Below are 27,145 nucleotides of genomic sequence, written 5' to 3' on the forward strand. Positions count from 1 at the left end.
CTCAGCAGGTCCTGCAATGCTGAGTGGAGCAATGCCTAAATACCTTTAAGCACAAGGGCAATCAATGTTTTTGCTTTCTAGGGTATGTGGTGCACTAAACAGAACCCATATCCTCTGTATTATGGGCACTGTACCACTTTCACCTGAAATCCAAAAGCTCTTATTTTAATCTGTATGGTTTGCTTGGTATTTCATAGCAGTGATTGAGGCCTTTCCTATTTGACAGTTGGTCTGAGGCTGTGGGAAAAGCTGAAGTACTCACCCTTTTGATCACAAGGGTTGAGAAGTCTGGTGGTACCTTAGAGGCAATGGATTTGGGCATAAGCTTTTGTGGGTAAAGGACATCTGAAATGGTCTTTTACTCACAAAAGCTTATGCCCAAATAAATCTGTTGGTACCACCAGACTCCATCTGTACCCACAGAAAACCAAACACTGCTACTTCTGATACTTGTCACCCTAGGATGTGGATTTAAAGGGCCTGCTTTCCTAAGGACAAAAGGTTATATATGCAATCTTTCACATTTCCAGCTATGAAGTATGGAAATATGCAGCCTCAATACAGACTCAAGTGATTTATAGGTGGCTGAGATCACATGCACACACCCCCACCTGAATAACCATTATTTTAATAGGCGTGACATTTACACACTAGAACCCCTCTAAGGACAGCCCTATTTTGAGATAAGGCAAAGGAATCCCAGGCCTGTTTTCACATGGGGCAGGGGCCAGGACTGAGCAACCCAGGTAGTATCTAGCCCAGGTTGGCTAGATAGTGGTAGGAATTTTAACCAACTGTACTGTTTGCTTTTCAGAAGTTGCTACCTGAAATCCCAAGTGCAATTCTTCTACAGGCATGAGATCAACACTTGTTTCTGGTGAAACTGGGAACAGAAACTAGAGCATGTTTACAGGTCTGAGTAGTGATCTAGAACTACTTAGAAATTAAGGCTCTAGATTTGGTTCTATGGCATAGGGGGTAAGCTTCCTAGGCTTTTAAGTGTCTACACACTAATGCCAGTGGTTGCTGCTACTGGCAAAAAAGGCTACATATAGCATGAGTAATTGCAGGCACAGAGGTCTACTATACACCTGGAAATCACCTCTTAGAAAGATCAGATTGGACCTTTATTCAAATGAAGTGACATTTTATTTTGAAGACAGTGATAACACAAACAAGTAGTATCTGAGCTGAGAAGTGATCTACATTATAGCAGTCACACAACACCTCCAGAAATTAGTAGAGAGATTTAGGCACAGTGCATACAAGCACTAGCCACTGGTGTCTTTCCTGAAGTATGCTAGTACACATGAAGTCAGAAGGAAGACTGAATGAGTTTGCCTTCTTCCTTAGAAATTTCAGGTTTCTAGGTCACAGGGCCTCCTTAGACTTGGAGGCTTCCTCAGCCTCATTTTCTTGATTTTGTGGTTCCATGGCATCTGCAGACATCTTATCAGATGGGATGAAGGGTCCCACAACCCAAGACAGAGGAGTAGTCTCCATCACGTATGCCATCAGCTCATCTACATATTCCTGGGCCTTGGTCACCATCTCCTGGCTCTGGGTTAGGAGGCTGCTGGAGAGATCTTGGAAGGAATGGGCAGTGGAGAAGGATGCATGAAGCTCTTCCATGTTGTGATACATCTGTTTCACCTTATCCTGAAAGTTGGTGGGGAGACCTTGAATGCTGGATACTAGCATCTGGCAGGCATCCTGCAGCTGCTGGATAACGCTGCGGGACATAGCCAGGGTCTCAGACTCCATCTGTTGGAGAAATAGAAGTTTAATTCTAATGTTCAAAACACAATAAGGATCAAACTTGCTACTGCCTCGGGTGATGTTGTAAGGCAGCAAGTTATGCTGCCAGGTACTACTGACAGTCAAGGAGGTCTGCAACGGGTGTACCATGCTCTTTCAGGATACATAAAGAGGCCAAGTTGTGCCTCCCTAAGAGAAGCCACTTGTGACAATGGAGGCTAACAGAGGCAATAAGCCATGTAAGGTAGGTCAGAAGAGAGCTAAGCCAAGTTAACAGGGGTTTCACTGGTTGCAAGCCCATGATCTACAGTCAGTTTTCAGGCTGTGCAGAGGTTTAAAAAGCATGCATCTAAAGAAACTATGCTTCTTGGGCACAGACCTCGCTGGTGAGACATCACTTTAGGAATACCTAGGCAAGGAAGCCACTCATTAGGTTCAAAAAGGGAGCAACTTTAATGAAAAGAAGAAGAAGAAGATCACCCAAGTTTGAGCTACTTATCCAAAGATGCAATTATTCTGAGCCTTGCAGTGTGGCTAACTTCAGACCAGAGGTGACCACCACTCCCCAAAATGTGCATACCTCTGGTTTTGCCAAATCCTTGATTTCACTGCTTTTTGGCTGCTCTCTATTCCAGCTCAGCCATATGTGATGGAACTTCTCCTGGACTTCTTGAAGAGAAACACCTTGCTTAAGGTATTCAATCTAGAAGTGGATTAAGCATATCCAGAGATGAGACATTTGCACATCAGTTATTCTAGTTCTACTGTTTGACATGCCTTCACCCCACAGAGTGGTATGCTCAATACATCGAGAGTAGAAGGGTCTAGTTACATAGCACAGCTATGAATGAGGCCTAAGCCTCATTGTACCACATTCTATACATGTGTGGTTAGTGTGTTCCCTGCCCTGGAGGGCATCAGTTGTAAGAGATAGTGGAGTTCCTACCAGTCCCATGGTTTCATGAAGCTGGGAAAGAGCCTCTCTGATGCTTTGACTGGTGTGTCTCATCTTGTTTAGGGAGTAGCGGTAGGCACGTTGGCGGAGTTTGTTTGACAGGGAGCCTAAACGCACAAAGTAACTCCGATGCTCTTGCAGTTGTGCTGAAGACACTTCAGCCCCTTCCACAGATTCAGCAAGTTCAGCTAGAGGGAAGAGAGTTCAGGTTGTTCACCCTCTCAGGTTAAGAGATGGTGAAAGGAGTACAAGCCATATTGATCTGCTAAATCTTAACCTCCCTTGTAACAAGCATTGGTCTTAGCACCTATGAAGTACCACAGAGGCAGCTTCAGCCTTAAAGCAAACCCACATGCCACACAGCATTACTACAATTTTGCATACTTTGCTAATGACTGACTTCTAATGAAGTCATGCCCATCATTCCTTCTAGTACCACCCTGTCCCCTCTTGTTGCTCAAGTCATTTTACATGATTACATGCTCACCAACTGAAGTCTTAACCCTCAGTCTCAGCTATGGAAAGGCTATGGAATGAGCCTGCATTTGGTGCCAGAGAATATTGAGAAGCCTAGAGAGATATTTGGCCCAAAGGGAGGATTATCCTAAACTTTAAGATAATAGACCTGTCACTCATGTGTGTGTTCTGACCTAGTTCATCATCTGTCATGGGAAGATAGTGATCCAAGAGCTCTTCAGATTTCTCCAGCACTGCTTCCATTCCACTTATGGCCAATTGGCCCATTCTTGATTCCACAACTGTGCTCATGCTGTCAGTTACCACTGATTTGGTGGTCTTCATACTGTCCTGCACAGCCTCTTCGGTCATATCTACCACTCTGATCATGGTCTCCTTGACCTCTTCCAGACTGACAGACGTCAACTCCTGTGTCTCAGATGTAGCCTAGAGAAGAGTGATCAAGCAAGATCTTGTACAGTAATTCAAGGTGATACCACCACATTTACCCAGAGACTGAAGTGGGGGGGGAAGAGGATTACCACCTGCTCTGCCCCATAGGTCAAATCTTCAGGGGAAGAACTGCATCTTGCTGTTAAGCATCAGATCAGAGTTCTATTGAGACACTAGCTCCTGTCTCTTGACCACTTTTAGTATGGAATGTTCCTCTGCTGGAGGAAGCATCCCATTATTGGCATCCCTTTCATAAAGGCATGATGTTTTGTCTAGAGAGGGTGGTGAAAGTTACCTCATCAGCAGTCTGTTGAAGGACTGGTAGATTCTCCTCCACTTTGTCAGGTACTTCAGAAACACACTCCTCCTCTGTTGTCCCTATAGAAAAAACAGAATTCAGTTTCTTAATGGGTCCATTTTGCTACTGTAATATTTACAGAACCTGGCTCACATCTGTAATGAGAGCTTCAGTTCTCCAATATGTTCAGGCAGCAATTGTTCTGGGTTGCAGGTGCTGCACATTTCCCCCTCCCTCCCCTCAAGTTGTGTACTCTTTTGTAAAATATTTTCCATGAAAAATAGTGTCCCCTTCAATAGTTCATAGTTCCATGTTTCCTCCCATGCATCCTAATGGGGCAACTGAATTAAGATAGGTATGACTAGCATCTGAACACTCTCTTCTCCCATCTATACTTACTGCAGAATTGTCTCTTACCCAAGCATTCTAGGCATCACTTTCCAGGCTCCCTCTCCAAGGGGAAGGTTTTTATGTTCTGAATAAAGTGCAATGATCTCACCCCATAGTCTTGCAGCTCTGAAGGTTTTTGATCAAAGACATTTAACCAGGGCCGGCTCTAGCCATTTTGCCACCCCAAACATGGTGGCACACCGCAGTTGGCGCTCTGTCGCTTGCCGGTCCCACAGCTTCGGTGGACCTGCAGGCACGCCTGCGGGAGAAGCCCCAAGGGAGCCGTGGGACCAGTGGCCCCTGCGGAGTCATGCCTGAAGGAGGTCCACCAGAGCCACCTGCTGCCCTCCTTGCAACCGGCAGAGCGCCACCCGCAGCATGCTGCCCCAAGCACGCACTTGGGCCTGGAGCCAGCCCTGCATTTAACATCCCTCTGGAAGGCACCAAGAAGTTTTTGCAATGCTTTGGCTGCAATAAGTCCCACTAACTGTTCTCATAAAGGAAGCAAGTTAGGGAGCAGCCATTGCTCTTGAGCTATTGCCTCATAAGCAGCTAGTTAAGAGAAGTTTAGCTGTTGTAATGTGTCTGCAGTGTTGTTATAGCCATGTTGGTCCAGAGATATTTGACAAGGTGAGTGAAGTAATATTTTGTTGGACCAACTTCTGTTGGTGACAGCCTAGATTTTGAGGCTCTCTGGATGCAGATTGAGGAGATCTCATTTTTCAGTTAGGTACCTTTCAAAGGGTTTTGCTCCTTAAAAGCAAAGAGCTTAGCACTAATCTTACCTCCTGGCTACAGTGAAGGTGACAGCAGGTTCAGCAAATAGTAATTAGTGTAAGCAAAGCCCTGTGTTAGCCTCTGGCAGATTTTAGCTTACATGCATGGGCTACTGTATTATTCCTCTATAGTCACACCACCTCACTGCCAGCTTCTCCTCTAGTACTGATCTTCATGCACCTGAGTTTTAGAGATGGAAGCTTCCTGACAGGGTGTGAAGCGCCTACTATTGAGAAGTTGTACCACACAAACAGAAAGGTCTGCATATATGCTTTACTCACCCTCAGGTTCAAGTTTAGTTACAACTGGCTGTGCACTGCTAACTGCAGCATTGGTAATGGAGGTCACTCCTTTCTCTGCCATGTCACAGATGGACCTCACATAGGGATGGCTCTCCTTGGTGGAAGCATAGGCAGTGGCAGCCAGATCACAGGCAGAGTTGACTAAAGGTAGACTGGCCACCCTCCTCAAGACATTCTAGTGAGGCAAGGGACAGAACAGTGAGTCAGGGAGGCAATGTTCTATACTGGGGCTGAACCTTTTCTTTTTCAAGTGGTTATACCCTTGATGTGTTAGCCCCAATCAAAGGATTCTTGAATGGTCGAAAATCTGAAGAGGTTCAACAGCTGCTTTTGAAGTTAGTATGAAACTGGATCACTAGGTTAACTAAGGCAAGAAGAATTTTTAAATATCATTATAAACCAGGCTATTTTGCAGCATCTGGAAGAGCAATTGCACAAATCTCTAGACACCAGGATGTGCATATGTGAAGCTCGCTACCAGATAACAGCCAGCCATCTTTCATATTCACATGTTGAACCAGCAATAGTTAAACAAGAGCACCTACCTGTTGCTCTTCCTCCCCATGCTCTGGAGATGCCATAGTTGTGTCTTTTCCATTAGAAGCCATGGTATAATCAGATATACCTGAAAAGGGAAAGAAGAAAGGCCTGAAGTTACAGGTTAAGTTTCTTAGGGAAAAATTACAGCAGCCTAAAGACAAGAGTGGTGTTCTACTCCAAAGTGGGACTAGAAGGAATGGCAGGACCCTCATCAGATTAACAATGAATATTTAGAGGAATAGTGAGCTGAATACATTGTCACTGCTTTTTTTAAGGAGAAAGAAATATTTCAGTTCTGCTACAGCTAAGGAGAAAGCAAGCAGGACGATTCCATCTCAAAAAATGAAAGATTTTACAACCACTCTGTACCATGACATCCTATTAAAGATATCAGCTAAGACACTTAAGGCCGAACTTCCTAAGACCTAAACTTCCCACCCCCTGTCCAACCCACAGCTTCTTAATACAAAGATTTACACATCCAAACATTTCTTAGTCACAGAAGTACAAAGCCCTGACCAAGGAACTGTATAAACAATAAGAAAAACTAAAAAGCTTCTCCAACAAGTTCTAATCCTTCAAGAACCAACCCACTAACCTTTCTCAGTACTTCAGACACTGCTTTACTCCACTCACCACCTGGTCAGATTTTATACACCTCTGGTGATGTAATTGTGAGGGAAGGGAGTGAAATACTCAAGACTGACAGTTCAGGTAATCAGTGAAAAGAAGGCTTTGCTAACGAATAGGTGAGTGGAAATCCTTTGGGGACTGCAAAGATTGGGAGTGAGTTATTCCCCAAAGCTGATTCCAATTAATTGCATCCAGCTGAACTCACTTTGAGTCCACAGCCTGCCTGGAAAGAGTTGCTAGTTAGGATGGGTAACATTTTCAAAAACACCTGTGTGTCATTGACTTTCATTACCCTTTCCAATGGGAAAAGGGAGAGAAAAGTGTTTTTTTAAAAAGGCTAGAGAAAAGGGTAAAAAATTGAAATAGAACTTTTCATTTTAAGAAAATTTAAAAAAAAATACATGAAAAACCTGAACAAATAAAAAATCAGCCAAACATAGACCATCTCTGGTGGTAAGGTTGCAGATAGCAATGTGCTTGCTTCACCTGCAAGTTGGCCATAAGTTCAAAGTAAAAACTGGCACACTGGAACAAGGAGTGGCATATTGGAGACAGGTAGTTTTTTCCAGTGGTTAAGATACTAGCCTAGGATTTGAACTGGGTTCAATTTTATGCTCTGCCACAGACTTCCTGTGTGACCTTGTGCAAGTCACTTAGCTGCTCATTGGCTCAGTTTCCCCTCTGTACAGTGGGGATAATATGGCTTCCATGCTTCATAGAAGTTTTGGGAGGTGCTCAGATACTCTGACCATCAGGGCTATATAAATACCTCAGATAGATAGTGAAACATTTTTTGGGGGAACAAGAGTTAGTTACGGTAACTGGAAGAACTTGACTTTCTCCACCTTCATCCCCCTTTCAGAAAAAAGGGAACGTGTGCCACTTTCAGTTTCAGGGAAGGGTGAGAGAAAAGAGTGTTTATCCTTTTGTCACCCCTTCATTGTTCTCCCTCAGAGTTTGAATTGGAATTGGATTGAACTGGAAAAAAGGTGGTGTTACTGTCCCAAGTCCTGCCCAAATCCAAGCTCTGCCTATATGAGATGCTATTTTTAGCAGATTCTGCAGCTGTAAAAAACATGAGCACACATGCTCTGCTGGGATCCCCTTTGGGCTCTCTGTAAGGTTCAGCTACACCACTGGATATGACCAGATTAAGATGGAGGAACAATAGCCACATGCCTGGACCCCAGCCATGTGATTATGTCAATCTCAGCTGTTATTTAAAAATAAATGTTTCTATCCCACATGGCTGCAAAGAAAAGCTTGAGATTATCCACTGAATAGAACTGATACAGTGATATCTGCCTGTTTTTTCCCCCAGCAGAGGGAGAAGCAGCATGCATACCAAGGGAGGTAACTCTTTATCCCCACTTGGCCCTTGCTGTTCTTGGTGTGCGCCCACCCACCTTCCCAGGATTTCAACAGATAAATGCCTAGCTGGGCTCTGTGGGATTGGTGGCATCTGGTCTTTTAGCCCCAAGGGTCAGAGATTGGCCATGGAAGTGTGAATAGTTCCCTAATGACATACATTCTCATCATGAAATTGAGATGACAACTTGGGTAGATTATGCAGATCTGCAATCCTCCCTCTCTTTTCTTGCTTACTTTGATCAGCAGTGAAATAGTTGAAAAGCTAGACATGTATATCACCATCACTTGGCATCGGACTTACCCCACTTTGATGAATGGGGCAGTTCACACCTCTCTGAGCTCCTGTGTTAGGCTCTCTGCAAAGGCAGGCAGATGCCTGTGCATCCATTTTTCTTCTTTTCATGTTTTCAAGGTTTCTTCCATAATTTGTTGTCACATTCTATTGATAGAGCTTAGCTCCATGAGCACTTGAAGACCAGCCACTCCAGATAATGTAATGTAAGTCTCAAGGGGACTTCTGATGCACCATGACTGTTTTGGGCTTTTGCCACTTTATCATATAACTCACAAGGCACAAAGTTTTCCAAGTAACTAAATTTGGAAGTATTTTACTGCTCATTCTAAACGTATGAAGCTGCATTTCTCAAATGTTCTTTCTGGCTGCATTTTGTAATGCTTAAGGAAAAGGCCTCTCCTCTCCTCTCCATTGACAGCTTCTATGCCTTCAATACAGATAAATATCAAGAAAATTGTAAACATTTGTAAAATGAGCATGATTACATGAAAATACAATTTCCCATTGGATTCCTTCTTGCTCACTGTACAGTAGAGCCTTCTGGCACAAACCACGTTGCGGCATTAGTTGTGATATTTTTGGAGAGGTTTGAGGTTCTGGTGCAGTTAGTTAGGGCAGCAAAGAGTCATGGATAAATCAGATGCAACTGAGATTCTTTAGTGTAATTTTGATACCCTAACCAGTGCTGAATCCATCTTAATTCCCACCCTTGTAGTCTTTTTATGTTAGTGCTATTGTAACCCACACATCTTCTGGGTGTGGTGTTCTGGCTCAGCGAGTGGCACCAAGACCACTTCCAGAGAGAGCAATTAAGGAGTCTGCTCTACAGCCTCAGCTAATAGCCAGTTGGATTTTAGCTCATGCAGTAGAGGCTCATACACTAAGCTCCAGAGATCCCCAGTTCAGTCCTGCCGACTGGGGTTTGTCAGCGTTACACTATCCCCTTCCCTTCTAAATGTTTTTATCCCAAATGGGCAACTAGATTGAGATTCTGAGATGCTGCCACCTTTTCCACTGAACATTGTCATGCAACGTTCAAATATTTGCGTGCGGACCAGGACTGAGCAAATAATGAATTTTTCATTTCAGGGGCTGAACAAAAAATAAAATTTAAAACAATCAGTTCAAATCAAAACTCATTTTATTTTTCAGTTTTTCCTCATCGAAATGGAATAATTGAGCAAATGTGTTTCAAGTCAAACAAAACAATTCACTTGACCCTAAATGAGTTTTTTTCAGTTTTTCATTTCATGTACCTTTGGGGTGCTTTTTACCCCCTCCCTTTTTTTAAATCTAGCTACATTTGGAAAAGAAACACCATTTCAAAATGAAAAAAAAATAAAGAGTTTCATTTAAAGATGTCAAAAATGAAACTATTGGAAATGAAAAGTCAAAACATTTCATTTTGATATGACCAAAACAAACTGTTTTGACTTTTTCTATTTCTTTCCCCCATTATTTACTTGAATTTGAAAATAACTTCTGTGTTCTGAAAAACGCATTTTTTGGCAAATTTATGATGAAAAAATATTTTACCCAGCTCTGGTGAGGATTCTTCATCCTGCGTCAAATTGAGCCCCTCTTACCTGTGCTGAAGAATCTAGGTTCCTTAGCAAACTCATACACCTCTTTAGGTGGCCTGGCTACCGGGGTGGGGTGGGGTGGGGTGGGGTGGGGTGGGGGACAAAACACCCCACTATGTTAGGCTGGGTTACATGACCATTCTGATGTGGCAGCATTTCACACCCACTGTGCACGGGGCAAATGACTACACAAGGTGCAAAGCAGTGGAGAAGCAGGCCTGTATTGTGCAAGTGTCCCAGGACATATAGTGAAGGCCAATATATTAATTCTTCTGTCTGGTCTGCTCACTCTCTTCGCACTTGCACTGGGGAAGGCAGTAGCAGCCCCACGGAGCCTGATATCCCATCAGCTACAGAACAGTGATTCCCTACCCAGCCAGTACTACCAGACTATGTAGGGCAAATCTCAACGTTGCCCTTACAGAGCTTTCTAGTCACAAGAGAAGACAACTGGAACTATAACAGAATTGAAACTATAACAGGGTTCAAAAAAGAACAAGATAAGTTCATGGAGGATAGGTCCATCATTCACTATTAGCCAGGAAGGACAGGGATGGTGTCCCTAGCCTCTGTTTGCCAGAAGCTGGGAATGGGCAACAGGGGATGGATCACTTGATGATTACCTGTTCTGTTTGTTCCCTCTGGGTCACCTGACATTGGCCACTGTCGGAAGACAGGACACTGGGCTAGATGGACCTTTGGTCTGACCCAGTATGGCCGTTCCTATGTTCTTATGTAAAGGACTATGCTATGGCACATTCTGTTTGCTATCTGCTAAAATTCCTAATCTTCTGTTAACCTCCCTGTTTTAAATTGATTCTGTTTGCCACACATGTAACCAAAAAATCTTGCTCAAGGTCAGACTTTTTATAGTTTCCTTTCCCCTCCCGCAACCTGTATTTAAATGATTCCAAAGGGACTTTCAAAGAACCCGATTTATTTACTTACTTCCAAGCTGTTCTTAGACTCAGCTCAATCTCAGAGCTGAGTTCACAAAGATCAAAGCTTTCATTTGACAAACTTGACAGTTCTACAAATAAATTAGTTCCACCAAGACCACCCTGTCCTGTAACAGTTTCCAAACTTCTGCAGTGTCACTTGTTATGTGTGCCTTCTTATCCATATTCTGCAGTTTCTGTGGAGTCTGTTTATGTTCTACCTCTTAAAGCATTGAAGGGTCCCACAAACCAACAGAGAGGTGTACTGTACACCACATACTCCAGCAGCTCATTCACATATATGTTCCTCCTCCTTGGTCACTTTCTCCCATATTTGGGAGAGGATTTGTCTAGACAGATCTTGGAAGGAATCAAGAGTGGAGACTGAAGCATGGAGTACTTCTGTGGTATGGGAAACTTGTTGCATCTTGTCCTGAAAGTTGAGAAGAAAGTGTTCAATAATAACCAGTAGGATCTGGTAGATGGTCTTCAGGGGTTGGGTGACTGCAGGAATCAAGGCAATGATGCAATATTTCTGCAACTGCAAGAAGCAAATTAATAGTGTGAAAGTACAATTTTTAGAAATCTCTCTTGAAATGGGAGACGTTTACAACTACACTATTGTTTGATCCTAAAACTGTTCCCCAATACAGAACCATTATTCCTGCCCCCTTTGATGTTTTCTATGCCAATCCAGCCCTGTTTGGTATGGTTCCCCCTGATCATTGTGGAGCTTCTGTTGAAGCTATATACCAGTGATACTCAGCGTTCAGTGGTCCAGGAGCCATATTAGAGATCAACATTACCCAGTCATGTGAATTCATTTCATTTACTATAGTACTATATTATATTTAGTTTTATATATTACTCACACAGTAAGTCAGTTAATAACTTAATTGGTTAATAACATAGGAAAAGCATTCTGAATGGTAAATAACTTAGATTGGTTAATAATTAAATCACAGTGTTTTAATATCCCGTGCTGCAAAGAGCCACAAGAGACACATTAAAGAGACACTTGCTGCTTGCGAGCCTCAGTCTGAGTATCACTGCTATAGACGGTCTGGAATGAGCCTAGATAAATAAGAAGTCTTGTAATCTTTGACTCTCGTAAAGACTGGATTGCTAACGATAAAAAAAGCTACTGAGACAAAGAACAATGATGAAGCTGCCAAACCTGCAAAAGATAAGTAAAAATTGTCTAACTGAAGAAGCTAATTAACACTAATCCTGATGAAGGCGGTAGTGGATGATACATTCTGACAAAACTGGGTCCATGGACCAGGTGAGGTTCCCGTTCCGTCTGCCACCACGGTTGAAAGGAACTCTGACAGTTGGTACTCCACACCACTTTTATTGCTCTGCCTTGCAAACATCTGGAATCACAAGAGAAGGGTGTAAGGTAGTGTTCCAATGGCAATAAAAAGTTCCATTGATCCTGGCTGTTCCACAGGTACATTCAGTGCTTAATTTGTGTCAGGACTTGCCAGGGCTGAGCCCCGGCACCTTTAGGCTTGGCCATTCATAACCCCGGCACTTCTGGGCTTGCCGTATCAGTTATAAAAGTAAAAAAATTCTTGATCACCAGCACTTAATTGCTTGAGTTCCAGCACCACTTTCATTACAAATTAAGCACTGGGTACATCTCAAGAGTGGGAATATGCAGAGGCCACTCAAAGAAGAAGATTAGTTATATAGTGGTCCTGCCCAGAACATCTCTGGGATGAGGATGAAGGAGAAAGAAGAACTTTGCTCCTACCAGGGAACTAGTTTGAAGAGCCTCCCAGATGCTTTGGCCTGCATCCCTGACCTTGCTCTGGGAATGATGGTAAGCACACTGCTGGAATTTGGTCATCATGGAGCCTAAACACATCCAGTAACTGTCATAATCTTGCTGCCGCTGACCAGAAGCCATGCCATGCCTTTCTGCAAAAACTGTAGGTTTAACTGAAAGAAACAAGAGAATAAGATTATTCTGCCAAATGAAAGGCAATAATGTCAGAATGGACCACAGCTACCCCAAATCTTCATTTGAAAGCCTGACTCATAGATTCATAGATTATAAGGCCAGAAAGGCCCACTGTGGTCAGCTAGTCTGACCTCCTGTATAACGCAGGCTATAGAGCTTCCCCACACAGGCACCAACAGAGGAAGCACGTTCCTGGGGTGGCAAATGTTTACGGGCAGCGGCATTCTGTCCATTCTTGGGGCAGCAATCCAAGCAGCTTTTTTTTTTGCTTGAGGCAGCAAAAATGGTAAAAATGGCAAAAATGGTAGAGCTGGCCCTGTCCCCACAATAATTCCTAGAACAGAGCTTTTAGAAAACCTTCGCAGCACATGTTCTACCTGCATCTTAGATACTAAGCATCAGATTTTCAAAAGTATTTAGGAACACAGAAAGGTAAATAGGCACCTGGTGGGATTTTCAAAAAGTTCCTAGGCACATAATTCCCATTGATAGAGATAGGCACCTTGCATTTTGAACATCTCACTAGATCCCTATCTGCATCTTTAGGTGCCTCAATACCTTTAAAAGGCTGGCCTTTTGGCAACAGCACTACTATTACCATTGTTTGCCACCAATCTAGTGATGGAATTGTTTTAATGAGAAAGTGAGTAAACTACTATTGCTATTATTTCTATTACGGCAGTGCCTGAAGTCCCCAACTGACTCAGGTCTTGTTGTGCTAGGCAGAAGCAGAAGACGCTCTCTTTCCCTAAGAATTTATAATCTAAACAGACAATGGGTGGAAGAAAAGATTTTCCCTCTTTTACAAATGGAGAACGGAGCACAAAGAACTGAAATGACTAGTCTGAGGGTATGTCTACACTACGGGATTATTCCGATTTTACATAAACCGGTTTTGTAAAACAGATTGTATAAAGTCGAGTGCATGCAGCCACACTAAGCACATTAGTTAGGCAGTATGCGTCCATATACCGAGGCTAGCGTCTATTTCCAGAGCGTTACACTGTGGGTAGCTATTCCATAGCTATCCCATAGTTCCTGCAGTCTCCTCCACCCTTTGGAATTCTGGGTTGAGATCCCAGTGCCTGATGGGGCAAAAAACATTGTCACAGGTGGTTCTGGGTACAGCCTCACCCGTCCCTCCATGAGAGCAACAGACAGCCGTTTCGCGCTTTTTTTCCTGGGTGAACTGTGCAAACACCATAGCACAGCAAGCATGGACTCTGCTCAGATCAAGACCACAATCGTGGACATTTTAAACATCTCGCGCATTCTCGTGCAGTCTATGCTGAACCAGGACCTGCATAGCCAGGCGAGGAAGAGGCCTCTACGGCAGAGCAGCGAGGAGATTGATGAGGACAAGGACACAGAATTCTCTCAAACCATGGGCCCCTGCACTTTGGAGGTCCTGCTGGTAATGGGGCAGGTTCTAGCCATTGAACGTCAATTTTGGGCCTGGGAAACAAGCACAGACTGGTGGAACCACATAGTTTTGCATGTTTGGGACGATTCGCAGTAGCTGCGAAACTTTCACATACGTAAGGGCACTTTCATGGAACTTTGTGACTTGCTTTCCCCTGCCTTGAAATGCCGTAATACCAAGATGAGAGCAGCCCTCACAGTGGAGAAGCGAGTGGCAATAGCCCTCTGGAAGCTTGCAACGCCAGACAGCTATTGGTCAGTCGGGAATCAATTTGGAGTGGGAAAATCTACTGTGGAGGCTGCTGTGATGCAAGTAGCCAAAGCAATCATTAAGCTGCTGCTATGAAAGGTTGTGACTCTGGGAAACGTGCAGGTCATAGTGGATGGCTTTGTTGCAATGGGATTCCCTAACTCTGGGGGGGGGGGCGATAGATGGAACCCATATCCCTATCTTGGCACCAGAGCACCAGGGCACCCAGTATGTAAACCACAAGGGGTATTTTTCAATGGTGCTGCAAGCACTGGTGGATCACAAGGGACGTTTCACCAACATCCACGTGGGATGGCCAGGAAGGGTTCATGACGCTCGCATCTTCAGGAACACTACTCTGTTTAAACGGCTGCAGCAAGGGAATTACTTCCCAGACCAAAAAATAACAGTTAGGGATGTTGAAGTGCCTGTAGTTATCCTGGGTGACACAGCCTACCCCTTGATGCCCGGAGAAGCCATACACAGGCAGCCTGGACAGTAGTCAGAAGCTGTTCAACTACAGGCTGAGCAAGTGCAGAATGGTGGTAGAATGTACATTTGGCCGTTTAAAGGCATGCTGGCACACATTACTGACTCGCTCTGACCTCAGCCAATCCAATGTCCCCATTGTTATTGCTGCTTGCTGTGTGCTCCACAATCTCTGTGAAAGTAAGGGGGAGACCTTTATGGCGGTGTGGGAGGCTGAGGCAAATCACCTGGCCGCTGATTACACGTAGCCAGACACCAGGGCCAATAGAAGAGCACACCACGAAGCGGTGCGCATCAGAGAAGCTTTGAAAAGGAGTTTCATCACAGGCCAGGGTACGGTGTGACTGTTGTGTTTGTTTCCCCTCAATGAACCCCACCACCTTGATTGACTCATTCCCTGTAAGCAACCCACCCTCCCCCTTTGATTACAGCTTGCTTAAGGAAATAAAGTCACTATCGTTTAAAAATCATGTATTCTTTATTAAAAAGTCATCATAAAAATGGGACAGAACTGACCAGATGTGGTTTGGGAGGAGGATAGGAGGGAAGGAAAAGACCACTAAAAATATTTCAAAGTAATGACAGCCTTTTGGTTGGGCTGTCCACGGGGGTGGAGTGGGCGGGTGCACGAAGCCTTCCCCAACGCGTTCTTGCACATCTGGGTGAGGAAGATATGGAACATGGTGAGTGGTGAGGGTGGCTACACAGGGGCTGCAGCGGCACTCTGTAACCTGCTGCTGTTCCTGAAGCTCCACCGGACGTCGGAGGATGTCAGTTTGATCACTAACAGCCCCAGCGTTGCATCCCACCACTGCTGATCTTCCTGCCTACACCTCTAATCTTCCTGCCACCACCTCTCATCTCGAGCGTCTCTCCTCTCCTCACGTTGGTCCCTCCTGTCCTCACATTCACTGGCATCTTTCCTGTAATTTGATACCACGTCCTTCCACTCATTCAGATGAGCTCTTTCATTGTGGGTTACTTCCATGATTTCCGAGAACATTTAGTCTCGCATCTTTTTTTTTCCTCCGCCTTATCTGAGATAACCTTCGGGATGGAGTAGGGAGGCTTGAAAAATTTGCAGCTGCATGAGGAGGGTAAAAAAGGGAGAGAAGTATTTAAAAAGATACATTTTACAGAACAATGGTTATACTTTTTCACAGTGAACAATACTATTCACCTTACATAGCACATGTGATTTCACTACAAGGTCGCATTTTGCATCTTAATATTGAGTGCCTGCGGCTCTGGTGTTAGAGATCTCACAGACACAGGTCCGGGCAGCAGAATTCAGCTTGCATGCGGCCATGGTAAGCCATTGTCTTTCGGCTTCTGCAGCCTTCATATACACAGTGCCCTCCTTTCCTAAATACCAAGCAAATCCTGTTCAGTACTGCTTCTTTCCTGTTAACATGCAGCAGCAGAAACCACCCCCCTATCCAATTCTCTGGGATGACTGCTTTACCCCTTAACGTGGCTGGTATCATGGAAGATCACTGCTAATCACCCCCTTCCCCCCACACCGCGTGGCTGGTAGCAGGGAAGATCTCTGCTAGCCAAACACGAAAAAGCTCAACGCCATTACCCCGCCTCCCCTCCCCCCACTTGGCTACCTGCAAGGAAGGATTTCTTTTAAGCAACAGGCAAACAGCCCAGTAGGAATGGCCATCTCTGTCCCCTTAATTAAATTCCTGAATTTCAACCAGGTTACCGTGAACGATATCACTCTCCTGAGGATAACACAGCGAGATACAGAACGGATGTTGCTTAAATGCCAGCAATCACCGGGACCATAAGCAGCTAGGCTTTGTCATGCAATGATACCAGATTACTTGCTACATGCATGGCGTGGTCAAGTGTCCTACCATGGTGGACGGAATAAGGCTGCCTTGCCCAGAAACCTTCTGCAAAGGCTTTTGGAGTACCTCCAGGAGCGCTTCATGGAGATGTCCCTGGAGGATTTCCACTCCATCCCCAGACATGTTAACAAGCTTTTCCAATAACTGTACTGGCAGCGAATGCATCCCAAGTCCTCAGGGCAAATCAATCATTAAAAAAAGCTTGCTTTTAAACCATGTTTTATATTTACAAAGGTACACTCACCAGAGGTCACTTCCATGGCTTCATTGTCTGGGCTACTGGCTTGGGAGGGCAATTCTGTCCGGGTGAGAAAAAGCTCCTGGCTGTTGGGGAGAATGGAGTGCTGTGTGCTCTCTGCAAGCTCGTCCTCCTCTTCCTCCTCCTCCTCCTCATCTTCCCTATCCGCAGAATCCTCAGCCATGGCTGAGATTACCACCCCCATCTCGGAATCCACGGACAGGGATGGGGTAATGGTGGCGGACCCGCCTAGAATTGCATGCAGCTCAGCGTAGAAGCGGCATGTTTTTGGCCCTTCCCCGGACCTTCCGTTTGCTTCTTTGGTTTTCTGGTAGGCTTGTCTGAGTTCCTTAACTTTCACTTTGCACTGCACTGAGTCCCTGGTGTGGCCTTTCTCCATCATGTCCTTGGAAATTTTTTCAAATGTTTTTTTCATTTCGTCTTTTGGAACGGAGTTCTGTTAGCACAGAATCCTCTCCCCATATAGCAATCAGATCCAGTACCTCCCATGCGGTCCATGCTGGAGCTCTTTTTTGAGTCTCAGGAGACTGCATTGTTATCTGTGCTGATGAGCTGTGCATAGTCACCTGTGCTCGTGAGCTCTCCATGCTGGCCGAACAGGAAATGAAATTCAAAAGTTTGCGGGGCTTTTCCTATCTGGCCAGTGCCTCCAAGTTCAGATTGCTGTCCAGAGCAGTCACAGTGATGCACTGTGGGATACCGCCCGGAGGCCAATACTGTCGATTTTCGGCCACATTAACCCTAATCCGACATGGTAATACCGATTTCAGCGCTACTCCTCTCGTCGGGGAGGCGTACAGAAATTGGTTTAAAGAGCCCTTTATATTGATATATCTCTTCTTTTGCAAAGTGGTGTATGTGTTGTGGAGGGGATCATTGGTAACTGATTATTTTTTCTCATGGCCAGGGGAGTTAGAGGCAATTTATGCATACATGAGAAATTCTGTGGGGTTCCTACATTTTCTTGTGGATTATTACAGAAACTAGGAATTTAAGAACAGCTAGATCATTTCCTCCAAGTATAGGAGTTGCATCTGCCACAGCTTTCGGCACGTGGAATTTTTATGGAGCAGAGTTACATTGCACAAACTCCTGTAGTGATTGTGCCCCTGCTGGGAAGTTCACAATTGCAGCCCAGTAGCACCTAGAGGCCCACCTGAGACTGAGCCCCATTGTGTTAATTACTGAGTATAAGCACAGCGAGAGCTCTCAAAGTACTTCATAAGTGTCATCATTCCCGTTATACAGATGGGAAATGGAGGCACAGAGCATTGAAATAACTTGCCCTGAGTCACATAATGAGTTAGTGCCAGGCCTAAGAATAGCAATTCAGATCTCTGAATTATAGTGCAGTGTCCTATCTTATCCCTGGGATGACACTCCTTCACCCTGTTCAACTCTTCCAGGTGTCCCTCTGAGTTTTGTCTTGGCTTTCAGCTTGAAGTGCAGCTTTCTTTGGAAGGCTTGGTTTCTTGGAGTTGGCAGTGTATTAATGCACAGAATATGGGCTATATTTGCAAAGTCACAATAAGAATGTGAAGAGTTCACTTGAGAATCAGGCCATGACAAAATTAAGCTCACATTTACAGATTTAACTGCATCTTCTTTACATGGATGTAGTATGGTACAGCCTTACACACATGATCACATTGCATTTATCGCTCCACTTTCTAAACCTGACAGAGTTGCAACTATTTCTGGTCATGTATATTTATGTTTAACTATTTTCACAGAAATGTCCAGTTAATCTCTATATTTCTTACCTGTGTATTTAATCATTACCCATATATCATACAACCTATTTCTTCCACTCAGGGTCACCCAGAGGATTCAGGGGGCCTGGGGCAAAGCAATTTTAGGCGCCCCTTCCATTAAAATAAGTTGCAATACTATAGAATACTATATACTCGTGGGGCTCCCTGCGGGGCCCAGGGGAAATTGTCCCACTTGGCAGCCCCGCCTCCGGGCAGCCCTGCTTCCACTTTAAAATCTGACGGCTGCTTCTGCAGTACAATTGAGGAGTATAAGGAAGCAAACTATGAAAAGAGCTATATGCCAACTGCATTTGCAAGTCAAAGAGTTCTGTTATATATCTTTGGTGTAATGTTACACAATAATGGTTACTGTGTATGTTTCATACAGGTGAGAGATAGGCAGAGTTTTTGACTGCTAGACCAGAGGTTGTGGAAGAGCTATATTACTTAGTATGCAATACAAAGTGATAGTTTTTGAATGCCACTGAGACACAAGGTGGGTGAGGTACTATCTTTTATTGGACCAGGTTTTGGTGGTGGGAGAAACAAAGTTTTAAGCTACAGCGAGCTCTGCTTCAGCTCTGGGAAACGTACTGTCACAGCTAAATACAAGGTGGAACATATTGTTTAGCATAAGTAGTTACACATTTTTTGATAATACATACTCCTATATTGTAACATTTCACATGTTACATGATCATCTGTAGGAGAGAGCTCCTCCAATGGTGGACTTGGAAACACTTGTTTTATGAGACACAGCCCTATGAAGTCTTTATTAATGTTTCTCTACAGACATGAGTCACACAGGCACTCCTGTCACATCGTGTGTAGCGTACCTGTGGTCCAAAGAGCGGTAGGAATTTTACTGACTGTACAGTGGGAAGGAAAAAAAATAAAGGAGAGGCTGGGAAATTTCAGCAAATTAGGACAAATAATTAGTCCTTGGCCTTGCCATCAATGTATCAGGTGTGACTATCTGAAGGTATGGGGCAGAGAGAGGAAAGAGAGAGAAAGAATGACTCTGGAGCCTGGCAAGTAGGGCATCCAGCTGTCAGAGTTGGGGGTAAAGCATTCAGGGTCCAGTATCCCAGCTCCAATCTCTAGAAACAACTCAGCTATCTAAGCCATCTGATTCCAGGACAGGGGCACTCAGTCATGGACTGCTAGCAGAGAGAGGAATTTCTCTCTATTAGAGGGATGTGGCTTACAACACATACCCCTGTTACCAGCATCTCCTATTTGATTAACTTAGGAGCTAGTGTATTAGGTGGGAAGCCACCTATGAACTGAATTCTAAGGTGCTTAGCTCTCCCCCTTCATTGCATAGGGAGCCTAGATACTTAATTTAGGAAGCTTCTGCTACTCCTGTCCACAAAGCCTAAAAGTGTGGTGGGCTTTTGGCACTTGAACTGTAGTCCCGCCCCCCCATGTTGCCCCTGAGCCCCCACCCTCATTCCATGCCTTCCCCCCAAGACTCCATCCACCCACTGACTCCTTTCTGATCCCTAACCCATTGCCTGCCCCCACAGCTGGGAAAAAGTGATGGGGCCACGTCCTCCTGGCACCCCTCTTTGTGGATTGCAGTGGCGTTCCTGTGATTGTGTAGGCCCCTAAAAGTTGAACATTGCAAATGCTCAGCATTCCAATGCCTTAAATCCCTTTGAATGAAGCCCCAAGTCATTACTGCAAGAGTTTGCAGATTCTAAGGACTGGAGGAGCATAAATAATGAAGAGGGTTACTGATGCGGAGTGATCTTGATTGCTTGGATACTATTTGCTTGCACCCAGCTTACCATTTTGACATGATCAATTGTTATAGGGAAATAGTTATCATTTAAGAACAAAGAATGTACATCATATTTCCAAGATAGGGGACTATTCTGGTAAGCATCAGTTGTGAAAATGACCAGAAGAGCATAATGGATAATCAGATGAACATTATAACCACTATGGCCAAAAGGGCTAATGCAATCCTTGGATGTATAAGCAGGTGAATCTTAAGTAGAAGAGAGGTTATTACCTCTGTTTAGCATTGGCAGAACTGGCACTAGAATTCCTTGTTCAGGTCTCCTGTCCACAGTTCAGAAGGAAGTTGAAAAATTGGAGAGTATTCAGAAAAAAGAGAATCTTAAGAAAGATTTTAAAAATTCCAAATAATCATTTCAAAAATTTTACTTTAAACTCGAAAAAAAATCTAGAAAATTGTGATGTCCTTTTTTTTTTTAAATTCTCTTTCTAAATTTTCATTGTGGGAGTTTTTCAAAGTGTTTTCATTACGAATCAGGAGAACAAGATTTGTAGTGTCAATTTTCCGACAAACTGGAAATTCTAAATTCTGATCAGATTTGGTTGCCATACTATTTAAATTCTCATATCTTCCCTTTCTCTTACTGAAGTCAATGGCAGAAGCCTGACTTCAGTCAAAACTCAATTAGGCCCTTAAATTTTAGAGACCGGTAGTTTGAGGAAAGATTAAATTGGGTCAGTTAAAGATTTTTCTTTAATAACCTACTGGGCTAATATGGTGAAATTGTAAAATAGCTTTACAGAAAGCTATTGGTTTTCAAATCCTTTACCTCCTATGTCAGTTGGATCCTGGATTTAAAAAAAGTATTTGAAGTATTTCTTCTGCAATGGAGCTGTGTAACAATACAATGCTGAATGCAGGAAGTTGGCTTCTTTTTGGCAGGCAAGTTTTATTTCAGCTGCAGCCACATACCAAGGCATACACAATGCCACTTAGGGCAGTGAATGCCAAATATTGATGGCTTTTTCCAGAATGCTGGCAGGTCAATCAGTATGCAAGCCACTGCCTAAACACAGCCAAGCATGCTGTAAATTAGCTGCACCATAAATGCAGTGATAAAGGAAGGATGCTCATGAAGGTTCTTGAAACCTACAGAGGACCCCCTCCGCCCAAGACATGTAGTCCTCTGTCCTCACACAGTCCTTTCCCACTCACGCAACACTTCCTCTTCCTCGATCCCTCCCCAAAGTCTTCCTCTACAGACCACCTGATGGCCTCAAATAGTAAGGTATGAATATATTGTTTACACACACACCCCGCAACTCCTTTTGAGAAAGGAAGGGCTAATGGTTTCCGCTAACAGTGGCAGAGTACCTTCTGTGGTCAAGCAAGATTCAGAAAGCGTATTTCCCTCTATCAAAATGGAGATTCAGGCACCTAAAAGGCAATCAGGAGAAAGGTACCATTGACATATCGTGTACAGTTACTGCAAATGGTGGATCATCCTCTCTTGCTGACAAATCACAGTGAAACCATACACCCAAGAGGAAAAGTGACCTATAGTCATCAGACCAAGATGACAAATCAACCTGGCACAGACTTATCCAAAGAGAACTTAAGGATAACTGAACCAGCCACATGCACAGCCTCATATCAATAGCAAAGTTTAATTGTTAGGAGACATTTTCAAATATCTCCAGAAAAAGAAAACCACACACACACACATTTTGTATCAAATAGAGAGACAACAACAGGTGGAGATTCAAAAATCCTAGTCAAACAATGCCTCATCTGCTGCTTTCCCTCATGTGTTATTTAGTACTACCCCATAGGATTGTTATTCTTTAAAATCTTGACCAATAAAACATTTACAGCATTATAAGAGATACAAGATACCATATTTAGATTAAGCCCCACATGCTCTCTTCTTCCCTCCCTAGCCATGATGACTGATAACAAGGCTTGTTCCATTGCCACTCTCTGCAAGCGAGAGCTACACCAGGCAGGAGCCATCTCTTATGATTCCAAAGAGCAACTCACTCTCTGGATCACATCTACCTTTTCTACACAGGGTGTGGCAGAGAAGGAGCTATCTGGCTGTGCAGGGACAAGCCTTGGAGGCTGGCTGAGGAGATTAACTATTGCTTCCAGCTGTTTATGGATGATAACTGAGGCTACCCCCATGCCCCTCAGTTGGGTTTCCATGCTCTGTATGGCCTCAGAGTCTTCCCGATGGCTGGTTTCTAAGAACTCCAGTACTCTCTTACTTGTTGCAGACATGACTCTCTCACTTTCTGTAAACTGAAGTTTTGTTGTCTCCTCCTGAGCTTGATGGCTTGGAGAAGCTTGCCCCCCTGGTGCCGCCGCTGGGGGGTCATCTCCTTCTTTGAGGTTGCTCTTCCCAGTAGGTACATCACAATGACTTGGTCCTGCAGCAAACCTGTTACAAGCAGCATCTTCTGATTTCTCTCTGTCCTCCAGGCCAAATACAGGAATTATATTTCCTTCATGCTCCCCTGTAAGGTCAAAGAAATCCAGGTTTGAGATTTCATCATCCTGGCTGCCATGTTTAATATTCACTTTGTTGCTCCCACTCTCAGGATGGCTGGACAAAGCATGAGCTGCCACTAAAAACCCGTATTCACTAGCATGTGCTTTGCTGCTGGTCTGTGATGGTCCAGCCTTCTCCCCGTTATTTCATGGCTCTGACCTAACACACAAGAATGATTATTCTTCTAAAACAGCTTTCCAAGATGCTGGCCGGTGCCAAGACCTAACCATGCTTCTCGCTCTGAATCAAGAATACATCACAGCAATATCCCTTCAGAAGCCATATTAAGTGAGGCTTGCTATTCCCATGAGTTCAATTTCTTTAAACTGTATTTCAATTGGACATAAAACCAAACCAAAGGGCAGGAAGAATTGCAGCTTAAATGCCCAGTCTAGAGGGAGAGTGTCATGGGACTCCTCCTCAAGACAGAGAATGGCTGGAGGTCTGAAACCTATAGAGGGTGCCTTCAAGGAGATCATGAGAGCATCAGAGGTGCAATTACCTCAGGAACCGTGACAGTTGGTACATGGTGTTTTTGAAAATTAAGATGTAATAAAAAATCACTATATATAAAATAAAAATAAATAAATAAGTCAGTCTCTACACATACTACATGGTGTGGTGTGAAGGGTTTCCCCAGGAGGTGGGAACATTACCCTGAGTTACAGAAAGTGTGTGAGGGAATCTAAATGTTTTAAAAAGAATTACAGTGGCCACTCTCTCTGTAAGGGTTGGTGTCTTCATTACCATGTGCCTGGTTTTTCATAAATGCTAGGCACCCACAACTCTAGCTGTAATCAAGGGGAAGTGTGAGGATGGGCTTGGAATACAGTTTTATGATCCAAGGCTCTGAAGGAACTATAAAAGGATTTGCCTTGAAAGAGAGAGAAGGAACGCATGGCAAACCAGGATGTAAATCTACAGCACATTACAGTGCTGCACACTAACTGGTCATATGGACCTTGCTGCCGTGTACTAAATGTTTCCCAGTGCACAATGATCTGCTCCTCTTTCCAAGAGTAGTATGTCATTGCATACTAGGTAAATTTTGCTGCACTGAAGCAGGGTCCACACAGCCACTTAGTGTGTTCGAGATTTACACCTGGCTTGCCACACACAAAGTCTCTGTCTCCACAAGTCCAAAAAGTGACTTCAAATAACTCTCTGCATAGGAGTGCCTCTCCAGATCCTCTACACCTTCAGTCATCAAAACTTTCCAGGGCTAGAAGCATAGTGTCTTCCCTAATAACAGCTGGGAATCACCTCTTTTAAATTCTCTAAAATTCTCATCCTAGAGGGCTAAGAGATCTGACTTTAAGGACGGACATAGCAAGGTGAATATGGTCTCAGACTAATTTTGGGAGACAGTAGCTCCACATTTTTGGAAGTTGGAGAAAGAGGAAAAGTTTTAGTGGCAAGCCATTTTTCTTTTTTCCTTTTCTTGTTTGAAAACCCATCAACCATTCCTAAATTTGGGATGTTCAATAAGTCACAGAAGACTAGGTGAAATAGTGAGCAGAGAGGAGGGATGGTGGTCAAAGATTCACAAATAATTAGCTGGTTATAGTTTTCCACCTACACTTTCTCTCTCTGTGTCTCTTCCCTGCATTGTGCCTTTATTTCTGCCTCATTTTTCAGAAAAAAAGACAACACACTATTCCTGTGAATTTGATTTCCTTCAGCTGTGCTTCCAATTGGACTTGAAACCAAACACAGACACAAAAACCCACCATAAACAAATTATTGAGATGTTTGAGTCACAGGACCCTACAATATCAGCCTTACCATAGTTTCTGGTAGGCTCTTTTCAAAACCATATTACAATTGCAGCAGACAAAGTGAGGAAGAGCTACACTTTTGCTCTGCAAACAATTCCATGAAGTCATGTTGCAAGCAACACATTTCTATCCCGTCTTCTAAAATGTACCTCCAGCCCCCTTCCCATCTGCGCCAAATATTACAATATCCAGTTCATGAAAATCTAGAGGACACTCAGTCCACTTTCTCGTCCATCCCACACTTGCAAATCCTGCTGTGATCTCAGAGTTAGAACTGCGACTTTAAAGCTCTGTTCTGACTAGAGTGTGAGGGAAGGTAACTGTAAGCTCACAGTGCTATTCATCTGTAAACCTCCAACTAATTTACAAAGGAATTCACATAGCATTGCCTCCATTTTATAGGAGGGTGGGGAGGGAAGCAAGGCAGAGATGTGAAGTAATTTGCCTAAGGTCACACATAGAAAGCAGTACATTTTAGTTGCATGTCACCTCTGAGATAAGTACAGAAATCCAACTTCATCCCATGATTTACTCACCTTGAGGTTCAAGTGTAGTCATAACTGGGGATATTATCACTGATGGAAGGATCACGAGGAAATGTGATGTTTCAGTAGTGCTCCTTTTCAGAGGTGGAAGCATGGAACCCAGGCCATGGTCAGCATGGACTAAGAGCTGACTGAGGACCTTGCTGAATACATCCTACAAAAAGAAGCATCATGTCATTGACTTAGTCCTTCCTCCATAACCTATGTTTCCAGGAAATCAGTCCCTTTGGAGCTGTTGTGGATATTGACAATAGAAGTCTCTAAGAGCTGAAGACTCAAATTAAATCATGCTACTTCAAGAGTCTGTGTATCCACTGCAGGGATCTATTTAACTATGAGGTCTAGTAGCCAAGGTAAGAGTACTTATCTTGCTAGTTTCTTGCAACTTGCAAGAGGCATTTATTAAAAATTGGGTGTGCCTTTTCGCTTCTTTATCATGTTTCCAAAGAAGGCTTCAACAGCTTTGTTATTCTTCTTGCCAGTATCTTCACAGTATCATTGCAGGGAAGGAGGCAGAAGAGTAACTCTGCATGTTTTTAATCTTAGAAATATTAGACTAAATTTCCCTAGGTTTTCTGGAGTACCTAGGAGGAGAGGAGTGCTTAGAAAATGGGCCTTGTGCACTTCCACATCTTCTTTGAATTGGGAGAATTAAATCTTTTAAAATAACTATCTTTTCTAACACATCATACAACTTGTGGGACTCAGAAAGGTGTTAAGAAAGAAGTTAACAGTATGGCTAAACATCTCTTTCCCTCAGCTGTCCAGTTTACTGTCTCTGTGTGAAAATTAGAATCTCAATGAGAGAAGGGTTAAAATGTCAAATGATCACCAATCAAGATGACACTTTTGGAGAGGTCAAAAAAAAAAAAAGTCCTTTCATATTGCTTTCATGTATTATGAAGCAGAAAAAAAGAAAAAAGAGGAGGGCATAAGCTCATTCCCTCTCCTCAGTTCTCTTTTCAGGTTCCCTTAATAGTTAGGGTCTTCCATTTTGAAAGCTACAGGATCATTCAGGTCAGATTGGACATGTAGCTCTTTCAGGAATTGCCCCTCATCAAAAATGACTATTATCATTAATAAAATGTGGTTAATTGAGTCGTAATAACATCGGGGAGTAGCATTGTGCTTCAACATCATCTACAATTAATAGCCTTTCATGTTTTTTCTAGAACTGATTGGCATATTTTCAACTAAATGTAATTTCACCTCAATATGCTATTTAGTCAGAGCCAGAACATTCCACAGACACTAAGCGGTTTCAACAAAGTTTCTGAGGGGAAGGCCTCATATCCTGGGCTCCCTGGTCACTTCTGACCAGAGGGGGGGGGGAGGGGGAAGAGAGAGAGAGAGAGATCAAAAAACCTGGCCTTTCTGATTGTAAGACACATTTTTAACACAATTCTATTTTGCAAAAGCATTCCAAAGTTGTGTTTTCATTCTAATGTAAGACAAAAACAAATAGTGAAACCTCAGATGTTTTCGTGAGACTGAACTGTCATTCTTCTGACCAGCTCTAGATTTTTCTGAAGCCACTACAGCAATAACAAGGACTGTATAATGTGACTGGTTTCTAGAGAGTAATGATACTGAGTAGAACAGTCAACGGGTGGCTAACACCCAAAAGTTAAGATCAGTAATTTACTTGCAAAAGCCTAAATGTCTACTGAAGGCACCTACCTGCTTTGAGTTCTTATTTGGTTTTTGAAGATGTGTTCTAATCAGATGAAACTGAAAAGCAAGAAAAATTATTGTAGGTCCAAATGGCAGAGT

The 27,145-nt window shown here is 43.5% G+C and overlaps 2 protein-coding genes across 25 annotated transcripts in view; both read right to left on the bottom strand.

Moving 5' to 3' along the window:
- LOC115639502 (perilipin-3-like) overlaps window positions 1–27,145 on the bottom strand; it is a 122,893-nt gene that overhangs the window by 47,388 nt on the left and 48,360 nt on the right. For 2 of the 22 annotated variants that reach the window (XR_003997689.1, XR_003997691.1), the window contains exons 11-13: window positions 27,053–27,103; window positions 25,364–25,526; window positions 21,873–23,014 (exon numbers count right to left, since the gene is read on the bottom strand). Coding sequence is in view for 5 of the 22 variants with exons in the window: in XM_030542403.1 (XP_030398263.1) it covers window positions 21,915–21,935; window positions 22,557–23,014; window positions 25,364–25,526; window positions 27,053–27,103 (693 nt within the window). In the remaining 17 variants the exon portion in view is untranslated. Of the gene's footprint in view, window positions 1–10,731; window positions 11,291–11,926; window positions 12,126–12,508; window positions 12,697–15,935; window positions 15,964–17,880; window positions 18,506–19,416; window positions 19,588–20,856; window positions 20,879–21,872; window positions 23,015–25,363; window positions 25,527–27,052; window positions 27,104–27,145 lie in introns of those variants that run through there. The other 20 variants (XR_003997699.1, XR_003997693.1, XR_003997688.1 and 17 more) reach the window with 20 other exon arrangements.
- LOC115639549 (perilipin-3-like) lies at window positions 1,133–20,799 on the bottom strand. Of its 3 annotated transcripts, none has more exons than XM_030542477.1 (8): window positions 20,772–20,799; window positions 5,935–6,014; window positions 5,369–5,564; window positions 3,918–4,000; window positions 3,364–3,616; window positions 2,705–2,901; window positions 2,339–2,461; window positions 1,133–1,764 (listed from the first exon to the last, which is right to left on the bottom strand). In XM_030542477.1, exons 1-8 carry the CDS (start codon window positions 20,782–20,784, stop codon window positions 1,372–1,374), a joined length of 1,338 nt encoding a protein of 445 aa, XP_030398337.1. In that variant the 5' UTR covers window positions 20,785–20,799; the 3' UTR covers window positions 1,133–1,371. The 3 variants fall into 3 exon arrangements, with proteins under 3 accessions (XP_030398337.1, XP_030398357.1, XP_030398348.1); XM_030542497.1 differs by lacking the exon at window positions 20,772–20,799 and adding an exon at window positions 10,435–10,444; XM_030542488.1 differs by lacking the exon at window positions 20,772–20,799 and adding an exon at window positions 8,235–8,320.

Source organism: Gopherus evgoodei, chromosome 1, assembly GCF_007399415.2.
Source record: "Gopherus evgoodei ecotype Sinaloan lineage chromosome 1, rGopEvg1_v1.p, whole genome shotgun sequence".
NCBI lineage: Eukaryota > Metazoa > Chordata > Testudines > Testudinidae > Gopherus > Gopherus evgoodei.

Excerpts from the sequence above, each read along its gene's own strand:
- LOC115639549 (XM_030542477.1), bottom strand. Across the intron at positions 3,617-3,917 it reads TTCAACAGACTGCTGATGAG|GCTACATCTGAGACACAGGA; the intron begins GTAACTTTCACC and ends ACTCTTCTCTAG. Across the intron at positions 1,765-2,338 it reads AGGATTTGGCAAAACCAGAG|ATGGAGTCTGAGACCCTGGC; the intron begins GTATGCACATTT and ends TTTCTCCAACAG.